Genomic DNA, 21,684 nt, shown 5'->3' with positions numbered 1-21,684 from the left:
TTAAAGCGTTCGGCAAGTTCCTCATCCACCTGTACTCTTCTTTCAGGTAGATTTCCGAGGGGCGGGTGCAGCTTCTTCCCAAATAGATAGAGAAAAGTAACAGTCGCTATTGACAGGCTCTAGTGCAGGAAGACACCCTCACTCAGTGTGTGGGAGGCATGGCAGTGGTTATGAAAAAGCATACACACGCTACAGATGTGATTACAAGAATGATTGTCAATGGCACAATTACATATGTACTATTTTAAAGAGTATTTGCACAGAACCATTACTTTAATTGTGAGTAAACAGTTCAAGGTTCACGAGTAAGGATTTTTTGGGCTTTAAACCTAAAAAAACTTACTGCAGATGCGATCACGTCTTTTGTGCTTGATCATGAAAAATAAAACGTTTAGGCTGGTATGTTATTCGCTTGCCAGATGTTATAGTAGTGTTGCTCGTGCTCACAGTGTTAAATTCTGCTAAAAACTTGGGTGGCTCATTTGACTGTGGATCTGTGTGTGAGTAGTGAGTGCAGTGTGCAGAGTAGTGAGTGCAGTGTGCAGAGTAGTGAGTGCAGTGTGCAGAGTAGTGAGTGCAGAGTGCAGAGTAGTGAGTGCAGAGTGCAGAGTAGTGAGTGCAGAGTAGTGAGTGCAGTGCAGAGTAGTGAGTGCAGTGCAGAGTGAGAGTAGTGAGTGCAGAGTAGTGAGTGCAGAGTGCAGAGTAGTGAGTGCAGAGTGCAGTGTGCAGAGTAGTGAGTGCAGTGTGCAGAGTAGTGAGTGCAGTGCAGAGTAGTGCCGAGTAGTGAGTGCCGAGTAGTGAGTGCCGAGTGCAGTGCAGAGTAGTGAGTGCAGTGCAGAGTAGTGAGTGCAGTGCCGAGTAGTGAGTGCAGAGTGCCGAGTAGTGAGTGCAGAGTGCAGAGTAGTGAGTGCAGAGTGCTGTGTGCTTTTGAGTGCAGAGTGCTGTGTGCTTTTGAGTGCAGAGTGCTGTGTGCTTTTGAGTGCAGAGTGCTGTGTGCTGTTGAGTGCAGAGTGCTGTGTATTGGCAATGTAAATGACAATGCCATTTATTTATGATTTTAAAGAAAAAAAAAGAAATGTCATGAGCAATGCCAATAGCTCTACCTTTAATGATGCCGAGACCATTGCATTGTAAATGCTTGTCCTAAAACTTCTATTCGATTTTTAACAATAACAATACTGCAAGACAGGCATATCTTACATCTATGACAGATGGTTACATTTTGAGCGCCTGAGGAACTGGATCAAAAGCAGCCGCTACCTGCATGTGCTTAGTTAAGTGTAAACTCCTGAAATGAATCTGGGTATGAACACTCCTCTCGGTCAGTGCAATGCTCCATCTACAGTGTGTCTGGCCTGAGGCATGGCGATATATCGGAGGCTAAAGGGTAGGATCATAATGGGAGAGACGAGAGGTGGGCAAAGGGATTGTCAAATGCTAATACCCGTAGTGTCCTGGCAGAGAAGGTGTGAAACAGCAATATAGTGTCTGAAAGTGTACCCACCATGCTCCACATATCTTATCATTCTTCTGGGGATGCCCCATGCCTTGTAAACTTCCTTCTCCATAAGGGAACAATGGTGCATGTCCTACCATCATACTTGGATAGATCTTTTCTGGATCGCCACCTGCGGAGTATGTCCCTCCTGGTGAGAATCCACGCCAAGAAATGACTTCTTCTGGAGCCCCCCATGTTCCTTAAGTAAATCCAAGAGGGCCACTTTATGTGTAAATTGAAGAGCCTGCCCAATATGGGTACCAGTGAGTCCTCATAAAAGGGCTAGAATTTTGAATAACCGGGAAGTTCCAAACCATTTGAAAGAATATACCTTTTGCAATTGAACAGCTAGTACATGTGAGTTCGGATTCAGTGCCCATTCTCTAAGGCATTTCATGAGTGTAATAAACCATTTATACATGGTTGAACAGTATCAGATGAAGACAGGCTAAAATGGACAATACATGTGGGCCGTTCTGGCCTCCTGCAAGTTGTCAGTTATCCAAGGCTTTCAACTTTTCCTAACATTTGTCTTGTAGTAGTCCAGACACCTGGTTATATTGCTTATGAAGAAACAGTAAATTCTCAATATGGCATTGTTGCCACGGGGCTCGAACAACAGCTTGGTCTTCAGTTGGTTAAGCTCTGGGAGGCCCTGAAGAGGCTTGAGAGTGTAGGAACCAGAATAATTGAGATTTGAACCACATAACCCCCTCAAAGGACTTCAGATGGCTACCATCCCAGCCATCTCCCATTTAAGCAAGGCCTACATAGTCCCATCCCTTGAAATCTAATGATTTTGTGGAGCATGGAAGATAGTCACCTGACCACAGTGGGGTTTCTTGTAGGGGTTTTTGGTACCGCCCAACGAACATGCCTGAACGTGTTATGCCAAGTCTGTAATGTCATTTCCGTGGCCTCAGTTAGTGATACATGGATCTTGGAGCCATAGAGGAAATAGGGCCCCCTCTTTTCCCAGAACAGGTCTAGCTGTAACCGATGAGCCAGATCATCTCTGTCCCTGAAGAGCCAGTCCAGGATCAATTGGTCAGTTATAGAATTGAATTTCTGTTGCACCTAGCCCGCTTGTGTAGGTAGAAACTGTGCATTTGGCATGGATACCGTAAGTTGCCTACCTGCCAACAGAATATCCCAGAGTGAGGCATTGAAGCATGGATTCTGTGGAAAGTCCGAGGCACCACCTTAGATGGAAAGTTCTGTATGGTGTATAGCCACCGGAGAAGTGCGATCATTTAATTTAGAGCTATCTTGCTGAGGATAAATAGTGGAACAGCCAACCATCTTTTCAAATCTTGATTCGGTACCCTAAGAAGGAGGGTATATTGGCGCCTCAGCATGTGTGAAGACAAGCAATATATGACGTATCTGAACTTGTTAGTGTGGATTTAGATCTAGGAGATGTGAGAAGTTGGCCCGATATGCAACGTTCGCTATTCTAGCGACCGCTATGTATCGTTCCAACGACCCTTACGGTGTTTGGTTGTAAGTCAACCTATAGACCAGCTATCCTAGTAGCGTGGATACGAGCAGTCTAAGGCTAAAGACTCGAGAGGGCGCGTTAAGCCAGCTGTTTACCACACATGTACCCCTTGAACACCCAGTGAAAGGACACCACACAAGTGTTATGAAAATAAACAGGATATTTATTAAGAATCACAACAGCCCTGTACTCTTTATGAGGACAGGGTACTAAGCACAAACCAAATCTCTTGGGAAAATACTTCAAGTGCACAATTAAAACAAGTGTCCGAGGACACGGAAAGTTTAAGGTCTCGGGCGGACCCGATAAGGCAAGTCGGAAGCGAGGGACTCGGGACCCTAGAGTAAAGAGGCTATGCAGGCACCGAAATGCCGAGTTACCTAGCCACGAGGGCTGCGGCTGCACAAGTCTTACAGGCGTCGGGGTCTTCGCTGATGAGCCAGGAGCCGGAAGAAAAGGAGTTGCTGGCCGGCGACCAGTGATAAATAGTTCGTAGAGATCCAAGCCTGGATCAGAGATCGTTGATACCTGAAAGCAGAGGGGACCAAGTTCGTACTACTAGCCAGTAGTCAGAGGGTACCATGAAGGCACCGGTTGGCCGTCACCTCGACCAGGTGAGTGGGCGACGCTAGGCTCGGCAGTCTCACGGACCAGGAGGCGTTGTCGGCGACCACGGTGGAGGTGCGAGCTGTCCCACGAAGGATGATGCTGTCGGCGTCGCTGGGCCCAGGATGGGGCAACAAGCCTTGGCAAATCTCAGGGCCACGTGGTGGGCTAAAGATGGCGTCTTGAGTGGACCAGGAGGGTCCGGGGTGCTTCTCGAAAAGATGGAAGCAAGGGCCGGTCTGGAGCAACCAGACCAGCAGTGTTGATTTCCGGATGTCGTCACAGAAGGGCACAAGCCAGCGGCTAGTGACCAGACAACGTGCTGAGCAGCGAGCAGAAGGGCCCCACGCAGATCGTGGAGATGCTGGGAGACTGCACTTCGATGCTGGAGCGGCTCAGGGTCGGGGCTTCTCGGACCCCAGAGCACTCACCAGAGAGTTACCTCGATGGTCGTGCTGGTTAAGAAAGCGTGCAGGTTTTGATGATGGCCGGTCCCTCGAGGTCTCGTCGCACCCACAGAGCACAGCTAAGCTGATGACGTGGGTAGAGGTCAGAGGTGCCAGGGAAGCCGGTTCTCGTCGAGCTGGGCCGTCGGATTCCTTGAGGAAGGACTTACAGCAAACCGCAGGGTTCTTAGGTGGTGCCCGCTGATGCAGGGTGACTACTCCTTAGTCACAAGGGAGAAATCTTGAGAAGAGTCTTGAATGTCCTTTCGTAGAAAGTAGTTCTTGAATCAAAGATGATCTAATTTGGAAGGGTCCCCGCTCCGGCCTTTATTCTAAAGAAAGGGGTGGGTACATGACTAGGTCCTGCCCTAAGGGTGGGACCAGGAAGGGGGGTAGTTCCACCCCTCTCCCCTGCCGGACTTTCCCCAGGCCAGGGCTGTCGCCCCTGGAACTGGTTCTAACCGGCAGATGCGTAGTGAGCACCGGGGTGCCACTCCGCAGTCACCTTCTCGCAAAAGCCCTACCTACCCAGAATACACAAACCCTGTCTGGGACGGTGCGAACACCGCCCTCGACAGGAAACCCTTTGTCCAAGCTCTCCTCGCTGGAAGGACTCCCAGCAGCAGGAGGTCAGACTCGTGTCTGTGGTGGCAGCATCCATTTTGTGGAGCTGAGGCTTTAGTTAACTTTAACCGGGGTTCACAGTTACGTACATGTCGTGTCCCTCTAGAAGGGCGGAATGCTAACCTCGTCGCCAGAGTTGGTGAGAGGGCAGCACCCCGATTCGTATGACACCTTACTCGACATGTCTTGATAACGCGACACCGAAGTTACCGATATGGTACGCGTTATCATGGAACAGCCATTGGGTCTTGGTTCCGCAAGCTGCAACCGGACTCGGCTCGGGCCAGAGCCTAGTTCACACGAGCCCATGCACTCTGCCTTCAGGATTGTCAAGGCCTGCCATAGGAGTGACTGATAGGAACTCGAGTGTCCATTGTAGGGCTAGATATAGTGCTACTATATCTAAAGCAAAGTGTGTTTACACGACTTCGCCCCAGCTGTCACGCAGCCAGTTGTGTCAAATTTAGGAGGCCAGCCAGGGGTGGCATAATACATGCTGCAGCCCCTGGCGGCCCTGGGTACACCCATGCCCTGAGTTACAGGGTCTGATAAGGTGGCCCAGTACCAATTGGTAAATGCACCTAGGGTACATGTCGTAATTTAGAAAGAGAACAGCCAGGCTGTGGGTCTGATTAGCAGGCCCACAGCCAGAGAAAGTCGTAAACCAGTGAAACAAAAGCGAAAAATCTGGGTGATCATGGGATTGCAGACCCTACTCTCCTACATGACCCCCCCCCCAAACGTCGGAACAATAAGCTAACCTTTACCAGGTGAGTCTTCTTGTTCTAAGTGGAAATATCTGGAGAGCCCATCGGCATTGCCATGATCAGTACCAGGTCTATGTTCCACTGTAAAGTCCATCCCCTGTAGGGAAATGGACCACCTAAGCAGTTTGGGGTTTTCACCCTTCATCTGATTTAGCCACAAGAGGGGCTTATGGTCGGTCTGAATCTTGAAGTGAGTGCCAAACAAGTATGGCCTCAGCTTCTTCAGGGCCCAAACCACAGCAAAGGCCTCCCTCTCAATAGCTGACCAATTCTTCTCTCTAGGGGTCAGCCTTCTGCTTATAAAAGCAATGGGCTGGTCTTGACCATCAAAATTCAGTTGAGAAAGAACAGCTCCCACACCCAACTCAGAAGCATCTGTTTGGACAATGAATGGTTTGGAGTAGTCCGGACTCTTGAGGATAGGCGCCGTGCACATGGCCTGCTTTAGGTCATCGAATGCTTTTTGACAGCTCGCTGTCCACTGAACCTTTTTTGGCATTTTCTTACTTGTCAGTTCATTTAATGGTGTCACAATTGAACCATAGTTCCTGACAAACTTCCTATAGTAACCAGTCAGGCCCAAGAAAGCTCGAACCTGAGTCTGGGTGGTTGGAGGAGCCCAGTCCCTGATTGACTGTATCTTGCTCTCCAGTGGCTGAACCTGGCCTCCACCTACAAGGTGGCCCAGGTATACAACCTGTGTCTGCCCTATCTGGCACTTGGTGGCCTTGATAGTGAGGCCTGCCGCTTGCAGAGCCTCTAACGCTTTCCGCAGGTGGACCAGGTGATCCTCCCAGGTGGAGCTAAAGACAGCAATATCGTCAAGATACGCCGCACAGAAGTCATCCAGCCCGGTAAGGACTTGATTCACCAACCGTTGGAAGGTGGCAGGTGCATTTTTCAGACCAAAGGGCATCACCACGAACTGATAATGCCCACCAGGGGTTGAAAATGCGGTTTTAGGCTTGGCGTCCTCAGCTAACCTGATTTGCCAATACCCAGCTGTCAGGTCAAACGTGCTTAAGTAGTTGGCCGAAGCCAATCTATCGATAAGCTCGTCTGCCCTTGGTATTGGGTGGGCGTCAGTCTTAGTGACTGCATTGAGACCCCTGTAGTCTACGCAAAACCTCATCTCTCTCTTACCACCCTGGGTGTGAGGTTTCGGCACTAGAACTACGGGACTAGCCCACGGGCTATCCGAGGGTTCAATGACTCCCAGCTCCAACATTTTCTGCACTTCACTCTTGATGCAGTCTCTAACGTGATCAGGCTGCCGGTAGATTTTACTCTTAACTGGCAAGCTGTCACCAGTGTCAACCTCATGGGTGCACCAATCGGTCTGACTGGGTGTTAGAGAAAACCTATGTCTGAACGACTGAAGAACCTGTTTACAGTCGTTCTGTTGATGTTCGGAGAGGCTGCCACAAAAGACAACACCATCTACCGATCCATCGTCAGGATTCTGAGTGAGCAGGTCGGGGAGAGGGTCACTCTCCTCTTCCTGTCCCTCATCTAGGGCCATGAGCAAACTCATGTCCTTCCTGTCGACATATGCTTTTAGCCTGTTGACATGAAGCACCCTGTGGGGGCTCCGGGGAGTTCCCAGGTCGACCAGGTAGGTGACCTCTCCCTTTTTCTCCAGGATGGTGTGGGGCCCGGACCATTTGTCCTTGAGTGCTGCTGGGGCCACTGGCTCCAACACCCACACCTTCTGTCCGGGCTGTTAAACAGTCAAGACAGCCTTTTGGTCATGCCAAGCTTTTTGGAGTTCTTGACTGGCCTTAAGGTTTTCAGATGCCTTCTCCATGTATTCAGCCATCCGCGAGCGGAGGCCAAGCACATAGTCCACTATGTTGGCTGCAGGCTTTTTGAGAGGTCTCTCCCATCCTTCCTTCACCAAACACAGGGGTCCCCTTACAGGATGTCCGTACAAAAGTTCAAAAGGGCTGTAGCCAACCCCCTTCTGTGGGACTTCTCTGTAGGCGAACAAGAGGCAGGGGATCAGGACGTCCCATCTACGCCGAAGCTTTTCTGGTAGTCCATGAATCATCCCTTTTAGGGTCCTGTTGAATCTCTCAACAAGCCCATTGCATTGTGGGTGATAGGGTGTAGTGAACTTGTAGTTGACACCACATTCCTTCCACATAGCAGTTAAATAGCTCGACATAAAGTTTGCACCTCTGTCGGAGACGACCTCCTTAGGGAAGCCCACTCTGGAGAATACTCCAACTAGGGCTCTTGCCACAACAGGTGCTGTAGTGGTCCTAAGGGGAATAGCTTCAGGATACCTGGTGGCATGATCCACTACCACCAGTATAAACTTGTGCCCTGATGCTGTAGGTGGTTCCATGGGACCGACGATGTCGATCCCCACCCGTTCAAAGGGCACCCCCACCACAGGCATTGGTATAAGGGGGGCCTTTGTCGTGCCACCTGACTTACCACTGGCTTGGCAAGTGACACAGGAGCGGCAAAACTCCTTGGTATCTTCGTTCATATGAGGCCAGTGAAAGTGCGAGACGAGCCTGTCCCACGTTTTCGTCTGGCCTAAGTGACCTGCTAAGGGAATCTCGTGGGCCAAGGTAAGTAGGAAACCACGCTGAGACAAGGGTACAACCAGCCTCCTGGTCATGCCAGGCTTGGGGTCTCTTGACTCAGTGTACAGGAGTCCATCTTCCCAGTATACCTTGTGGGTACCTGTGGCGTTCCCAGCAGCCTCAGCAGCAGCCTGCTGTCTGAGGGGTTCAAGAGAAGGGCAGTCTAACTGGTCCTTCCCCAGGTCTTCCCTTGAGGGTCCCCCTGAACCCAAGAATTCAACTTGATCAAGTTCGAACTCCCTAGGCTCAGTTTCCCTCAATTCCTGTAGGTCAGCCTCCTCTGAGACTTGATCCTCGACCTGGGGCAAGGGGGAAGGCGCAGCCTTAACCCTACTGCTCTTTTTCTTGGGAGGTGTCTGGTCCGTTGTTCCAGGATCCAGCACCTGTTCAGTGGGGCATTTCCTGACCTGTGACCTGGTCACAGCGAACACATGTGCGGGCAAACCTAACATTTCCATGTGAGTCCGGTGCTCCACTTCTGACCATTGTGACGACTCCAAATCATTGCCCAACAAACAATCCACTGGGAGGTCTGGACTAACTACAACCTTCTTTTGGCCAGTTACCCCTCCCCAGGAGAAAGCTACAATTGCCATACTGTGATTGGTAGTGACATTGCTTGCATTGGTCACCAGGAATTCTGTACCTGGCATGATCTGTCCAGGGTCCACAAAGTTAGGCGTCACCATGGTGACGCTGGCACAAGTGTCCCTATAGGCCTGAACCATCTTTCCATTTATGAAAGGCGTCTGTCGGTATTTGCCCAAAGTATTGGGACTTACGTCGGGGGACACGTCCACGTCCCCTGTACTGACAAGGACAGCCTGAGTGAGTGTGCCAACTAAGTTGTCACGCCCCTCAGAACCCAGGGTTAACCCTACTAAACCCTTGGGAGGCGCACTACCACTGCTGACTGTACTAGGGGGCACAGGTGCCTTAGGGGCTGCAGTGGCAGGAGTCTGCCCTCCTCCTTTCTTGGTGCACTCACTAAACCAGTGAGATTTACTTTTACAGTACTGGCACCATCTTTTGGATTGGCCTTCTTTCTTCTTTTTGGGAGCCTGACCCCCACCATCTTTGGGTTGTTGGGGACCTGTCGAAGACTTCTGGTCATTTTGTTCCCCTTTAGAATCTTTACCCTTCTGGTCTGCTTTCTTCTGACCACCTTGATTCTGGCCCTGGTTCTGTTTAACTCTCGTACGAACCCATCTGTCTGCCTTCTTTCCCAATTCTTGGGGAGAGGTCAGATCCGAGTCGACAAGATGCTGATGCAACAACTGGTTCTGACAATTGTTTAAAATTTGTTCTCTCATCATCAAATTATACAATCCTTTGTAATCAGTAACCTTACTGCCCAACAACCAGCCCTCAAAAGCCTTAGTGGCACAATCGACAAAGTCAGACCAATCTTGAGACTGCGTTTTCTGGGTATCCCTGAACAGCACCCTGTACTGCTCAGTGGTTAGGCCGAACCCTTCAACGAGTGTATTTTTCAAGACTTGGTAATCGTTAGCGTCCTCCACCCTTGTGGTGAGGAGCTTGTCTCTTCCTTTTCCTTCAAAGGAGAGCCACAAGATAGCTGCCCACTGACTTTGGGGAACACCCTGCACAGTGCAGGCCCTCTCCAAAGCAGTTATCCATTTGTGGATGTCGTCCCCTTGTTTAAAGGGGGGCACTATCTTACCAAGGTGTTTCGTATCGAAACTCTTTTCCCTATTGCTAGGTACATTGCTGCCACCAGTGGGGACTACCCCACTTAACTGTTGCTCTCTCGCAAAGGCAAGCCTCTCTTTGGCCAGGGCAAGTTCTTCCCTTTCGATCCTCAGATTAGCTGCCCTTTCCTTAGCTTCGTACACTCTCCGCTGAGGGGACGTCATCCCTCTTTGCGAAGAGTTGCGAGAGCCATTGGTTTGAAGGGATCTGCCAGAGTCTCTTGACAGAGATCGGGCTCGTCCATTCCCAATGTTAAGCGGACCTGACAGTAGCGCTGGGGGCGCCCCAGTACCACTATCATGTTTGCTTAAGTTGGACCTGCTTAGTCTAACGACTTCTACCTGTCCCTTATCTGCCTCATCCCCAGAGGGATCCTCATCCTCATCGTCCTCCGCATCTTCGTTCTCAGTTGCGAGGTGGATGAGGTCAGGATCGTCTCTGGTTCCCTCAAGGGGAGGCATGTCTCCTTCTGGATTAGAATGGCTAAGAAGCTTCTCAGCCTTTCTGGCATCATAAGTCTCTAGGAGACCAATCAGAAAGGAGGTGGTGGGGTTAGCCCCTTGCTTAATCTTCCTAGAGGTACATACTTGTCGTAACTCATGGAAGTTAAGCGCAGTATATCTTGAGGAGATGACCTGTGGAGGGTCGACTGACACAAGGGGAGACTCAGAGTTTCCTCCTTTGTCCGACATACTGCTTCTAGTGTGGTGTAAGTGATGCACCTACCTACACTACGTGTTTACCTACTGTTCCCTTGCTAAGAGTTGCAGCCAAGGTGTGCTAAGCCTTGAGGAGCTACAACAGCTGGTTCAGTAGAACTCAGAGTATTCTAAGCTTTAGTTATATGTACTAACAGTACTTGTGTGATCTTTCAACAAGATATTCTTAGGATACGTGTGGTAAAACAACAGCAAGCTCAAATCCCAACCGCTGCTCACCAATGTGAGAAGTTGGCCCGATATGCTACGTTCGCTATTCTAGCGACCGCTATGTATCGTTCCAACGACCCTTACGGTGTTTGGTTGTAAGTCAACCTATAGACCAGCTATCCTAGTAGCGTGGATACGAGCAATCTAAGGCTAAAGACTCGAGAGGGCGCGTTAAGCCAGCTGTTTACCACACATGTACCCCTTGAACACCCAGTGAAAGGACACCACACAAGTGTTATGAAAATAAACAGGATATTTATTAAGAATCACAACAGCCCTGTACTCTTTATGAGGACAGGGTACTAAGCACAAACCAAATCTCTTGGGAAAATACTTCAAGTGCACAATTAAAACAAGTGTCCGAGGACACGGAAAGTTTAAGGTCTCGGGCGGACCCGATAAGGCAAGTCGGAAGCGAGGGATTCGGGACCCTAGAGTAAAGAGGCTATGCAGGCACCGAAATGCCGAGTTACCTAGCCACGAGGGCTGCGGCTGCACAAGTCTTACAGGCGTCGGGGTCTTCGCTGATGAGCCAGGAGCCGGAAGAAAAGGAGTTGCTGGCCGGCGACCAGTGATAAATAGTTCGTAGAGATCCAAGCCTGGATCAGAGATCGTTGATACCTGAAAGCAGAGGGGACCAAGTTCGTACTACTAGCCAGTAGTCAGAGGGTACCAGGAAGGCACCGGTTGGCCGTCACCTCGACCAGGTGAGTGGGCGACGCTAGGCTCGGCAGTCTCACGGACCAGGAGGCGTTGTCGGCGACCACGGTGGAGGTGCGAGCTGTCCCACGAAGGATGATGCTGTCGGCGTCGCTGGGCCCAGGATGGGGCAACAAGCCTTGGCAAATCTCAGGGCCACGTGGTGGGCCTAAGATGGCGTCTTGAGTGGACCAGGAGGGTCCGGGGTGCTTCTCGAAAAGATGGAAGCAAGGGCCGGTCTGGAGCAACCAGACCAGCAGTGTTGATTTCCGGATGGCGTCACAGAAGGGCACAAGCCAGCGGCTAGTGACCAGACAACGTGCTGAGCAGCGAGCAGAAGGGCCCCACGCAGATCGTGGAGATGCTGGGAGACTGCACTTCGATGCTGGAGCGGCTCAGGGTCGGGGCTTCTCGGACCCCAGAGCACTCACCAGAGAGTTACCTCGATGGTCGTGCTGGTTAAGAAAGCGTGCAGGTTTTGATGATGGCCGGTCCCTCGAGGTCTCGTCGCACCCACAGAGCACCGCTAAGCTGATGACGTGGGTAGAGGTCAGAGGTGCCAGGGAAGCCGGTTCTCGTCGAGCTGGGCCGTCGGATTCCTTGAGGAAGGACTTACAGCAAACCGCAGGGTTCTTAGGTGGTGCCCGCTGATGCAGGGTGACTACTCCTTAGTCACAAGGGAGAAATCTTGAGAAGAGTCTTGAATGTCCTTTCGTAGAAAGTAGTTCTTGAATCAAAGATGATCTAATTTGGAAGGGTCCCCGCTCCGGCCTTTATTCTAAAGAAAGGGGTGGGTACATGACTAGGTCCTGCCCTAAGGGTGGGACCAGGAAGGGGGGTAGTTCCACCCCTCTCCCCTGCCGGACTTTCCCCAGGCCAGGGCTGTCGCCCCTGGAACTGGTTCTAACCGGCAGATGCGTAGTGAGCACCGGGGTGCCACTCCGCAGTCACCTTCTCGCAAAAGCCCTACCTACCCAGAATACACAAACCCTGTCTGGGACGGTGCGAACACCGCCCTCGACAGGAAACCCTTTGTCCAAGCTCTCCTCGCTGGAAGGACTCCCAGCAGCAGGAGGTCAGACTCGTGTCTGTGGTGGCAGCATCCATTTTGTGGAGCTGAGGCTTTAGTTAACTTTAACCGGGGTTCACAGTTACGTACATGTCGTGTCCCTCTAGAAGGGCGGAATGCTAACCTCGTCGCCAGAGTTGGTGAGAGGGCAGCACCCCGATTCGTATGACACCTTACTCGACATGTCTTGATAACGCGACACCGAAGTTACCGATATGGTACGCGTTATCATGGAACAGCCATTGGGTCTTGGTTCCGCAAGCTGCAACCGGACTCGGCTCGGGCCAGAGCCTAGTTCACACGAGCCCATGCACTCTGCCTTCAGGATTGTCAAGGCCTGCCATAGGAGTGACTGATAGGAACTCGAGTGTCCATTGTAGGGTTAGATATAGTGCTACTATATCTAAAGCAAAGTGTGTTTACACGACTTCGCCCCAGCTGTCACGCAGCCAGTTGTGTCAAATTTAGGAGGCCAGCCAGGGGTGGCATAATACATGCTGCAGCCCCTGGCGGCCCTGGGTACACCCATGCCCTGAGTTACAGGGTCTGATAAGGTGGCCCAGTACCAATTGGTAAATGCACCTAGGGTACATGTCGTAATTTAGAAAGAGAACAGCCAGGCTGTGGGTCTGATTAGCAGGCCCACAGCCAGAGAAAGTCGTAAACCAGTGAAACAAAAGCGAAAAATCTGGGTGATCATGGGATTGCAGACCCTACTCTCCTACAGGAGATTCCCCTGACCCCTGCTCCCTTTACTGCGATTGGAACCAGAATCGACTTCTCCAAGTTGACTGTAAGGTCTGAGTCATAAGTTTCAAGGAATTTCATAATCAAGTGGCCTGTTGCAGGTGGGCCCTATAAAAAAAAGTACTGAAGGCCCACACCAGCATGGGTCTCCTAATCCATTCTGCCAGTGGCTCGATGGATAGGGCAGACAATAGAAGGGCAGGAGTTAGCCCTCTCAGGTGCCCATCGTAATAGGAGAGGGTTCAGGCATAGTTCCATTAGCTCTCACTCCGGCCTAAGGCTCCAAATAGAGAGTCTCCACACAGGCGAAAAACCAGAGACCAAAGGTTAGTTTGGTCAAAAATTGAAACAGGAATTTCTAATTGTCGGAATCAAATGCCTTTTAAAAGTTGAGGAGAAGTAACTAATTGGCCATTCAGCTCATGCTGTCTGGCCAGAGCTAGGTGTAGAAGTCTAATGCAATGTTAGTACCCCCATCAGACATAGCACTATACTGTTGGTCTTTATGCACCAGGGTTCTTACTATCTTTACCAATCTGCCTGTGAGAATCTTCAACAAGATCTTGGTCTCAATATTGAGGAGAAGAGCTCCTAGAAGCTAGAGCTGGTCCATAGGAGCACAATTAAGCAAATCGGCCATACGAAGCCAGCAAAAATGAAGCAAGATGCATGGTCCCCTTGAGGGACCGGGCAGACAACCAAGTACATAGCGTTCCGCCGTAAGTCTTCAACTGCGCCTGGGGAGTGCCATACCCAGGGGGTCGGTGCAACCTTCATCATTTTTTTTAATGAATAAGGGGTGTGCGTGAAGCCCCTTCCCCAGAGCCGCCTTCGGGGGCAGCTGCAAAAGTCCTGTCCCCGGGGGTCTTGATCTCCATGGGACAGCAGGAGTACAAAAAGAGCCATCTCACTCCCCACAGTGAAGCTGCCAGTAGGGCTGAACCAATGAGAGCATTGGTGGGTGCCTGCCCCCTCTTTCCATTCCAGTGTCTTGGAGGAGCAGGAAGCACTCAGCACTGCTGCTCCAGACTGCTCTGAGGCAGAAGAGGATGCCAGCCCTCCACAGCTGAGCCTTCTGTGGGATAGTGAGTGCCCCACGAGAGGGCTAATCACACAGGCCTTTTCAAAATGAAGAGTGTGGCATGAAGCCGCTTGAGATGAGAAAAAGGACGAAAAAGTTGCAGTGCAAAGCCTCTCATCTCAAAGTAAAGACTCAGGCGCCGAAGCACCCACACGAGGGCTGCAACCGTTGTGTATGCGTTCTTGTAATGTCCCAGCAGGGACACATCAGTGAATTAAAAGAAGTATGTTTGGGAGGCTGCCAGAAAGTCGCCCTAAGTCTGCCAAGGGATTACGTCTTTGACCCCAGGAGATGCTGGTCATGTTTTTAAGCACTCCTGGATCCTGTACTTTTGTACATAGGTCTGGAGTGAGGGGACCTCTGTGGGTCCTGTAGCTTCTGTGAATAGTATTGAATGTTTGTACTATCCTCTTTGATTTCAGTGGTGTTGCACTGGGGGTTTATAACATGTTTTTGCGTTTACTAATGTGGTAACACCCTGACAAAGCCAGTAGTCCTGTCTTATTGATAATGAGACCCCGTTATATTGTGATATGGTAACTGTGGGAGGATGTGATTGTGAATCTAGAGGTTGATGGGGGAGGAGGTGAACTGTTCTAGGGGTGACACAAATGTTATTTACATCTAGCTGCTTGTACACTTTTGTAAATAGTGTGTAGTATTTAGTGGTGTGTCTATAATAAAGTCCTTTACCTTTTTATGAGAAAGAGCACTGACTAGATGATGATTTATTGAGTGTTGCTGTTGTGTAGTAGTCAGCTGGGGATAGTAGCCCACACCACCTCTCATGTAAGCCTTGCAGTACTCTACCCTGAGAGAGTCCAGTGCTACAGCAAAGGTACTTGGTTCCCAATGATGGGAACGTTGTGAATTTAGTACTTGTGTAGGACAATCATCCTTCACAACTCATAACCCTATCTCTTAAAGTAGCGATATAGGCTGGTATGATGAACATACTTCTGGGGGTCTCCTTGCTTTAGGGATCATGATTACAGTGGACTTGCACAGGTCCCACAGCGGCTGCAGGTCTTGAATAGCGTCTCTGAATAGTCCAAGCAAGTGGGCATTAGTACGGAAGCAAACAGTTTGTAAAATTCAACCGGATACTATTTGGGGCTGGTGTTTCCTGGAATGCTATTCCATGATAGCCTCACATATTTCTTCACTTTTTTTAATAACAGATTTTATTGAGTTTTACGGTACATGATAGGCGGTGCCCGAAGAATATATTTCGGATACAGTTTGTATGAGATAGTACCAATTTTATTCAAACAAAAATATTGCCTGTGAACATTCAGGCCCAATAACTGGCACAGGTTACTACATGTTTCACTGTAGGAAAAATGTTCAGGTGTACGTGTGTAGGTGACAGACCGACTCATTGTACCGTACTATGATCTGTCTTGATTTGATTGCCTGGTTTAAGGAGGGTCTCGGGACGGCAGGGGAGGCAAATCTATGCCGTGGTATGTTGTCCAAAAGCGGTACAAAAGGGGGTGGTGATAAACGGAGCATCTGAATCAATCAAACACTCACACCCAGTCAAAAGATCTGGGTTTAATCCATCACCGTTCTTTAGCCCACTCTGCCACCCCAGTTCAGACCTGGCTATATGCAAATCAGTCTGACCCTGTGCCTCATGGGAACAGTCCAGCCCGAACTGCCAAGCCATGTCTTCCCTGGACCGGAAACAAGCTTCTGAGGACCGGTTTCTGGCATTCCAGCCGTCTTCAGCCCGGCTTGCTTGAATCCAGTGGCAAAGTGAGCAAGGGACTCACGTCTGAGCATACCCTGCCACACTTATGGCGGCCAAAAGCGGTACAAAAGAGGGTGGTGATGGACGGAGCATCTGAATCAATCAAACACTCACACCCAGTCAACAGATCTGGGTTTAATCCATTACCGTTCTTTAGCCCACTCTGATACCCCAGTTCAGACATGGCTATATGCAAATCAGTCTGACCCTGTGCCTCATGGGAACAGTCCAGCCTGAACTGCCAAGCCATGTCTTCCCTGGACCGGAAACAAGCTTCCGAGGACCGGTTTCTGGCATTCCAGCCGTCTTCAGCCCGGCTTGCTTGAATCCAGTGGCAAAGTGAGCATGTTGCCCAGCGAGACCATAATAGCTTAGAGATCCTGTCAATTAAAGTAGGGAAAGTCAAATGATCTCAATCTAATACTTTTACATCTCTGGGGTCCTGTTCGACATTCAAGAGTCCTGAAAGTATCTTCTTATGGCAAGAGAGCTTCAATTTTTAAAGTCTGCTACGGCATTATTCAATATTCCTGCTAAACTGGGAAAGAAGCCATTGCGAGTTGGGTTAAATGCGAATCGACGGTAATGCCCAGAGCAGGGGTTTGGGGTTACTCTAACCTTCTAGATTTAAAAACAGAAAAGGGCTGTTTTAGGAGCTTGTTTGCAGTGACCCAGGGCTTTGCAACATTTGCTGTCATCAAGAGCTGGGTATTCCCCTTTATAGAGGATTTATTTGCGGTACAACCCAGGAGGAGGAGGGCTTATTGCTGGACTGAGCCGCGGATATTCCATGAATACAGCATATTGAAGCTTTTGCGCTTTGGGACTTTTGCAGAGTTTTTGGAGTTCCGAGACCTTAGGTGGAATAAGTAAGCTGAGATTTAAAAAAGCTTTTGATGAATTTTCTAGAGGTAGAAGGGTTCAGTAGTGAATGTGCTAAGCCTAGTGCCATCTATAATTAATAACTGCTAACTTGTAATAGCCTCCAAACCTAGCTTGGAGATTGCACATAACCCTCAGGGCAGATTTGTTTTAACGAGATTTTGGTTCAGTACTGTTAATCGATTTGTAAGATTAACTGGGATTTACGACTGGTCCGCTACACTTAGGAATACCCTTGTGCTGGTCATTCAGTACTAAGCACAATACACTTTTTTGTTTGTTTGTATGTACTATGATGTACAGAGAAGCCAATGTGTTTCACCTGTTTTAAGGTAAAGGAATTTTAGGCAAAGCAGACCAACTCTAATTTTTCTTCAGTAACTATGTCCATTAAAGATTTGCCGTGAAATTGCCACTTTCATAAGGCAGGCTATTTTTATTCGTAAAAAATATGGTTGATCTGTGTTTTTAACGCTGTGCTTATATTGAGCATTGAATCTATGAATTGATTTTATGGGTAGAGATAGGTTTTAATGTATTGATTGTAGTGATATTCTGTGTATTTTTTTGTTGCTTTTATGGTTTTAAATATAGCCGAATAAAGCTTAATATAATGATGATTGACAAACACATCTACCTTCATGCCAGTGGCTTCAACAAGACTTTCGCCATGCATGGTGTCCTTGGTCCTGGAGCCCGTTGTCCTGGCGAATGAGGAAAAATAGTGTAAAGCTATATTATTTGGATTCTGGTATCCGTTGAGCTCCTACCAAGATCCTAGTGCTACCTCCTCTGCTTGATCATAAACCCTGTATGTTATCAGGGTAACTTAACCCGTTAGATGGCACATGGTCCTTCCAGGATGCACTTTGTTTAAAGAGGTTTGATTCTATCATGAGTGCAGTTTCATGCAGCACTCATGGGTTCTGATAATATTGTGCGCATGTTATACGATTGACTGCCCTTGAGGACCAGATTCTGCCGTCCATGATTCATTAATATGATATATACTTTTACCATAATTAATTAAGTGCATTATATGTTTGTTTTTTCAGCTTAAATTTTAAGAACCCTGAGGCTGTCCGAGCTCTGACTTGCACGCTGCTGAAGGAAGATTTCGGACTTGTGATCGATATACCTGTGGAACGACTTATTCCTACTGTCCCTCTGAGGCTAAATTATATCCACTGGGTTGAAGACATGATTGGACACCATGAGTCGGACAAGAAAATGTTGCGGCGGGGCATTGACATAGGTAATGTAGGAGCCCAACCAATGCTAGTAGGGGCACTTGGTCGAGCTAGCGCTGTATTTGTGCACCTAAGTCTAGGACTGTTTGAATTGGGCAATGGGATTAATACGTTTTGCGTTTGATTTGACATTAAAATCCATTATAACTGTTTTAAAAGTTAAAACGATTGCTCTAAAGTTGGATTAACTACTGTATTAGTATGTTTTAAAGACAATAAGGTGGTAAAAAAAAAAGCATTGGCAAAGCCAGTAGGTCTCTTATAATAGATTGATTGAATAGATTGGATAGGAGTCAAGATTGGAGTGGAGTGAGATAGATTGGGGAAGACTGTAGTGTAGTGGGGTAGTTTAAAGAGTAGTGGAGTGGGGTAGATAGTGTGGATTTGAGTTGGGTAGATTGGATTGTAAAGGGGTAGATTTGAGTGGAGTAGATTTGAGTGGAGTATATTGGAGTGGGGTAGATTGAAGAGGGATAATTGAAGTTAGGTAGATTGGAGCGGGTATTGGAGTGGAGTTGGGGGGATTGGGGTGGGGTTGGGTGGGGTAGATTGGAGCGGACTGGAGTATATTTGAGTGGAGTAGATAGATTTTAGGAGTGTGCAAGATTAAATTGGTGTGTGATAGAGTGGATTTGTGTAGATTGGGTGGATGGAGTGGGGTAGATTGAAGTACGGTGGAGTGGGGTAGATTGCAGTACAGTGGAGTGGGGTAGATTGTGGTGGAGTGGGGTAGATTGTGGTGGAGTGGGGTAGATTGTGGTTTAGTGGGGTAGATGGTGGTGGAGTGGGGTAGATGGTGGTGGAGCGGGGTATATGGTGGTGGAGTGGGGTAGATGGTGGTGGAGTGGGGTAGATGGTGGTGGAGTGGGGTAGATGGTGGTGGAGTGGGATAGATTGGAGTGGACATTGGTAGGGGTAATTTAGATTGGGGTAGATTGGACTGGAAACGGGTGGAGTGGGTTGTATTGGGGTACATTGGAGTGGGGTAGATTTGAGTGGAGTGTGATAAATTGAGTAGAGTGGAATGGGATAGATTGAGGCGGAGTTGAGTCGGATAGATTGGGGTGAAGTGGGAAAGATTTGAGTGTGGTAGATTGGATCGTAGTGGAGTGGATTGTGGCAGATTAGAGACTGGGGGGGGAAATGGGGTTGAGGTAGATTGAAGGTGGGTAGATTGGGGAAGGGTAGGTTGGGTGAATTGAAGTGGGGTAGATTGGAGTTTGGTAGGTTGTGGCAAACTGGAGTGGCTGAGATTGGGGTAGATTAGAGTGGGGTATAGTTTTGAAAAACCTACGTCTGATAACAGATATACAGAATCTTCCTTCACACATTACTTACTGGTGCGTTGTGCTTTAAGGTGCCAGTCGTTTTTCTTATACCTCTTGACCTTGAAAATTACTACTTTGGTTACTGCCTATGATATAAGATGGACTAATTTTGTGTGCCTCTGCATATGTGTATGCATTTGTTAATCTACGGAGACGTTTCTCTCTAGAGTGTGTCTCTTTGAGGGTGGAAAGAGATTCCTTGCCTGGAGAGCACCACACTTTACTAAACAGACGTCTATACGACTTTCCGGTTGACTCAGTTAGTAGATGTGCATCCGCAAGTAGGCATTGCCACCACTATGCTTTTGTGTGAATCACTTAGTATGCACACAATTCTACTGCCAAGTACTGGAGAGTAGTGAGGCTTCAGGAGTAAGTGGCAATTCGTGTATGGTAGTGTTTATGCATGTATTTTGTTTTCTGAGTGTGTTTTCTTTCTAACTGACTGGCTATCCTTGCTATCCTTATTTGACAATCCTCAGCCATTGAATTTTCTTCAAAGTGCAGGTGATAAATAGGTATAATAGAAAGGGGCTATTAGTCATGCAGAATGTCACTGCTCCTCAGTTTTTTTCTGGTATCACCTGGTCTTCTACCCATACCTTGGAAGAAGTGGAAAAAGGTGTTCATGCATTATGTGAGAGTGTGTGACACATCACTTAGTGCTGAAAGAAAAATGTAGTTATTGCTTCACCGTCTTGGTTTTGAGGGTCAAGATGTTTTTGAACATCCGCCTTACTTGTTGGATGCTGATACAGCAAATCTAAATAAGTATGAAAGATGTCTCAAGAGACTTGACTTGGATTTCCTTCTTAAAATTAGCATAGTTCTTGAACATTATCACTTTGGGAACAGGATGCAAAGTCAAGGAGAAACGGTTGAGCGATATAGAACTGAGGTACACAGGTTAGCTTCAACCTGTAGATTTGGCGGATCCAGTGAAGAACGTCTAAGGAATCAGTTTATGTTAGGTTGTACTCTGGAAAAAGCCAAAGAATCTATGTGGTCAAAAGTATTGACCACGGCAAAGACTCACAAGCATTCTAAGACATGTGTAGAAATAATTCGTAATGAGTTATCACGAGTCACCAAAAGTGAAAAGGTGGTAGTTAGACTGGTACAAAATAGGTCAAATGTTGGAAATGCATTACAAGACAAAACAGTGACCGGTAAGGTATCTCAAGATAGAGGGGGTACACACAGCAAGCCCGCTAAAGTGTTTTTGGGTAGGTGTTTTTGTTTAGGCACTGTGGGTCACATGGTAAATTACAAGAGTGCCAACGCTGGAAAACGGTGTGTAGGAACTGCAGCAAGAAGGGTAATTTTAAAAATACTGTAAGACATCTCGCAGCATAAAGAAAGTCAGCGAGATAGACTGTGAAGGAGATGATGTTGTAGGTGAGGTAGTAGTTTTGCAAACTAAAGATCACACATCTGAGGGGCCCCTTGAAACGGTGGAGGTTAATGGTGAATCTGTAATAATTCTATTTGACTCTGGAGCCAAGATTACTTAGATACCCTAGGTGTTCTAAGAACAAAAACAGCAAAGGAAGGGGATTTAACGTAGAATATATGGGGGGGGGAGCCAATAAAATTGGTAGGATATTTTTTGCGGCACCATTGAGTTCAAGAACCGTTTCCTACCAGTGAAAATCTATGTTTCCACCAAAGGGGATCCCTTATAAGTTGGTATCTCCGAAGGGGTCTTCTTGCCTAGCTTGATCCTAATGAGAGTCCAGCGGTCAGAGTGAGAGATATGCCAGTGGTAAGCTCTATCTCAGATGGCTGTGATGGGTTACAAAATAAATTTCACGATGTATTTAAAGGGGACTTGGGTTGTCTCAAGAATTATGTGCATGCAATTAAGGTCAAAGCGGGTGCTAAACCAAAGATTGCCAAGGTGAGGAATGTACCTTTGTCCATCAAGGAGAGCATGAGGAAAGAACTAGAGAAGTTGATAGAAATAGTATAATACAAGAGGTGGAATCCTCTGAATGGCTTGTGCCTGTTGTAATGTCACGCAAAGCCAATGGGGAGGCCAGATTGTGTGTTGACTTGAAGGAACTCCACAAGTCAGTGGTGGTGGATCACTATCCACTGCCCAATATCAATAAGATGTTGAGTTCTCTCAACGGTGCTAGACATTTTTCATCATTGGATTTGAGTTCGGCATATCATCAGATTGAGCTTG

General features: G+C 48.2%; 1 protein-coding gene across 2 annotated transcripts in view; it reads left to right on the top strand.

Annotated features, from left to right (window-relative positions):
- Positions 1–21,684, top strand: part of METTL16 (methyltransferase 16, RNA N6-adenosine) — a 499,291-nt gene that overhangs the window by 165,814 nt on the left and 311,793 nt on the right. For both annotated transcript variants that reach the window (XM_086954516.1, XM_086954515.1), the window contains exon 3: positions 17,971–18,170. In XM_086954516.1, the coding sequence (XP_086810642.1) occupies positions 17,971–18,170 (200 nt within the window). The remainder of the gene's footprint in view (positions 1–17,970; positions 18,171–21,684) is intronic.

The sequence above is a fragment of the Lissotriton vulgaris genome, chromosome 2_1 (genome assembly GCF_964263255.1).
Source record: "Lissotriton vulgaris chromosome 2_1, aLisVul1.2, whole genome shotgun sequence".
Classification (NCBI taxonomy): Eukaryota; Metazoa; Chordata; class Amphibia; order Caudata; family Salamandridae; genus Lissotriton; species Lissotriton vulgaris.
The sequence above is the reverse complement of the archived record's forward strand: the minus strand, read 5'-3'. Positions and strand labels throughout refer to the sequence as shown.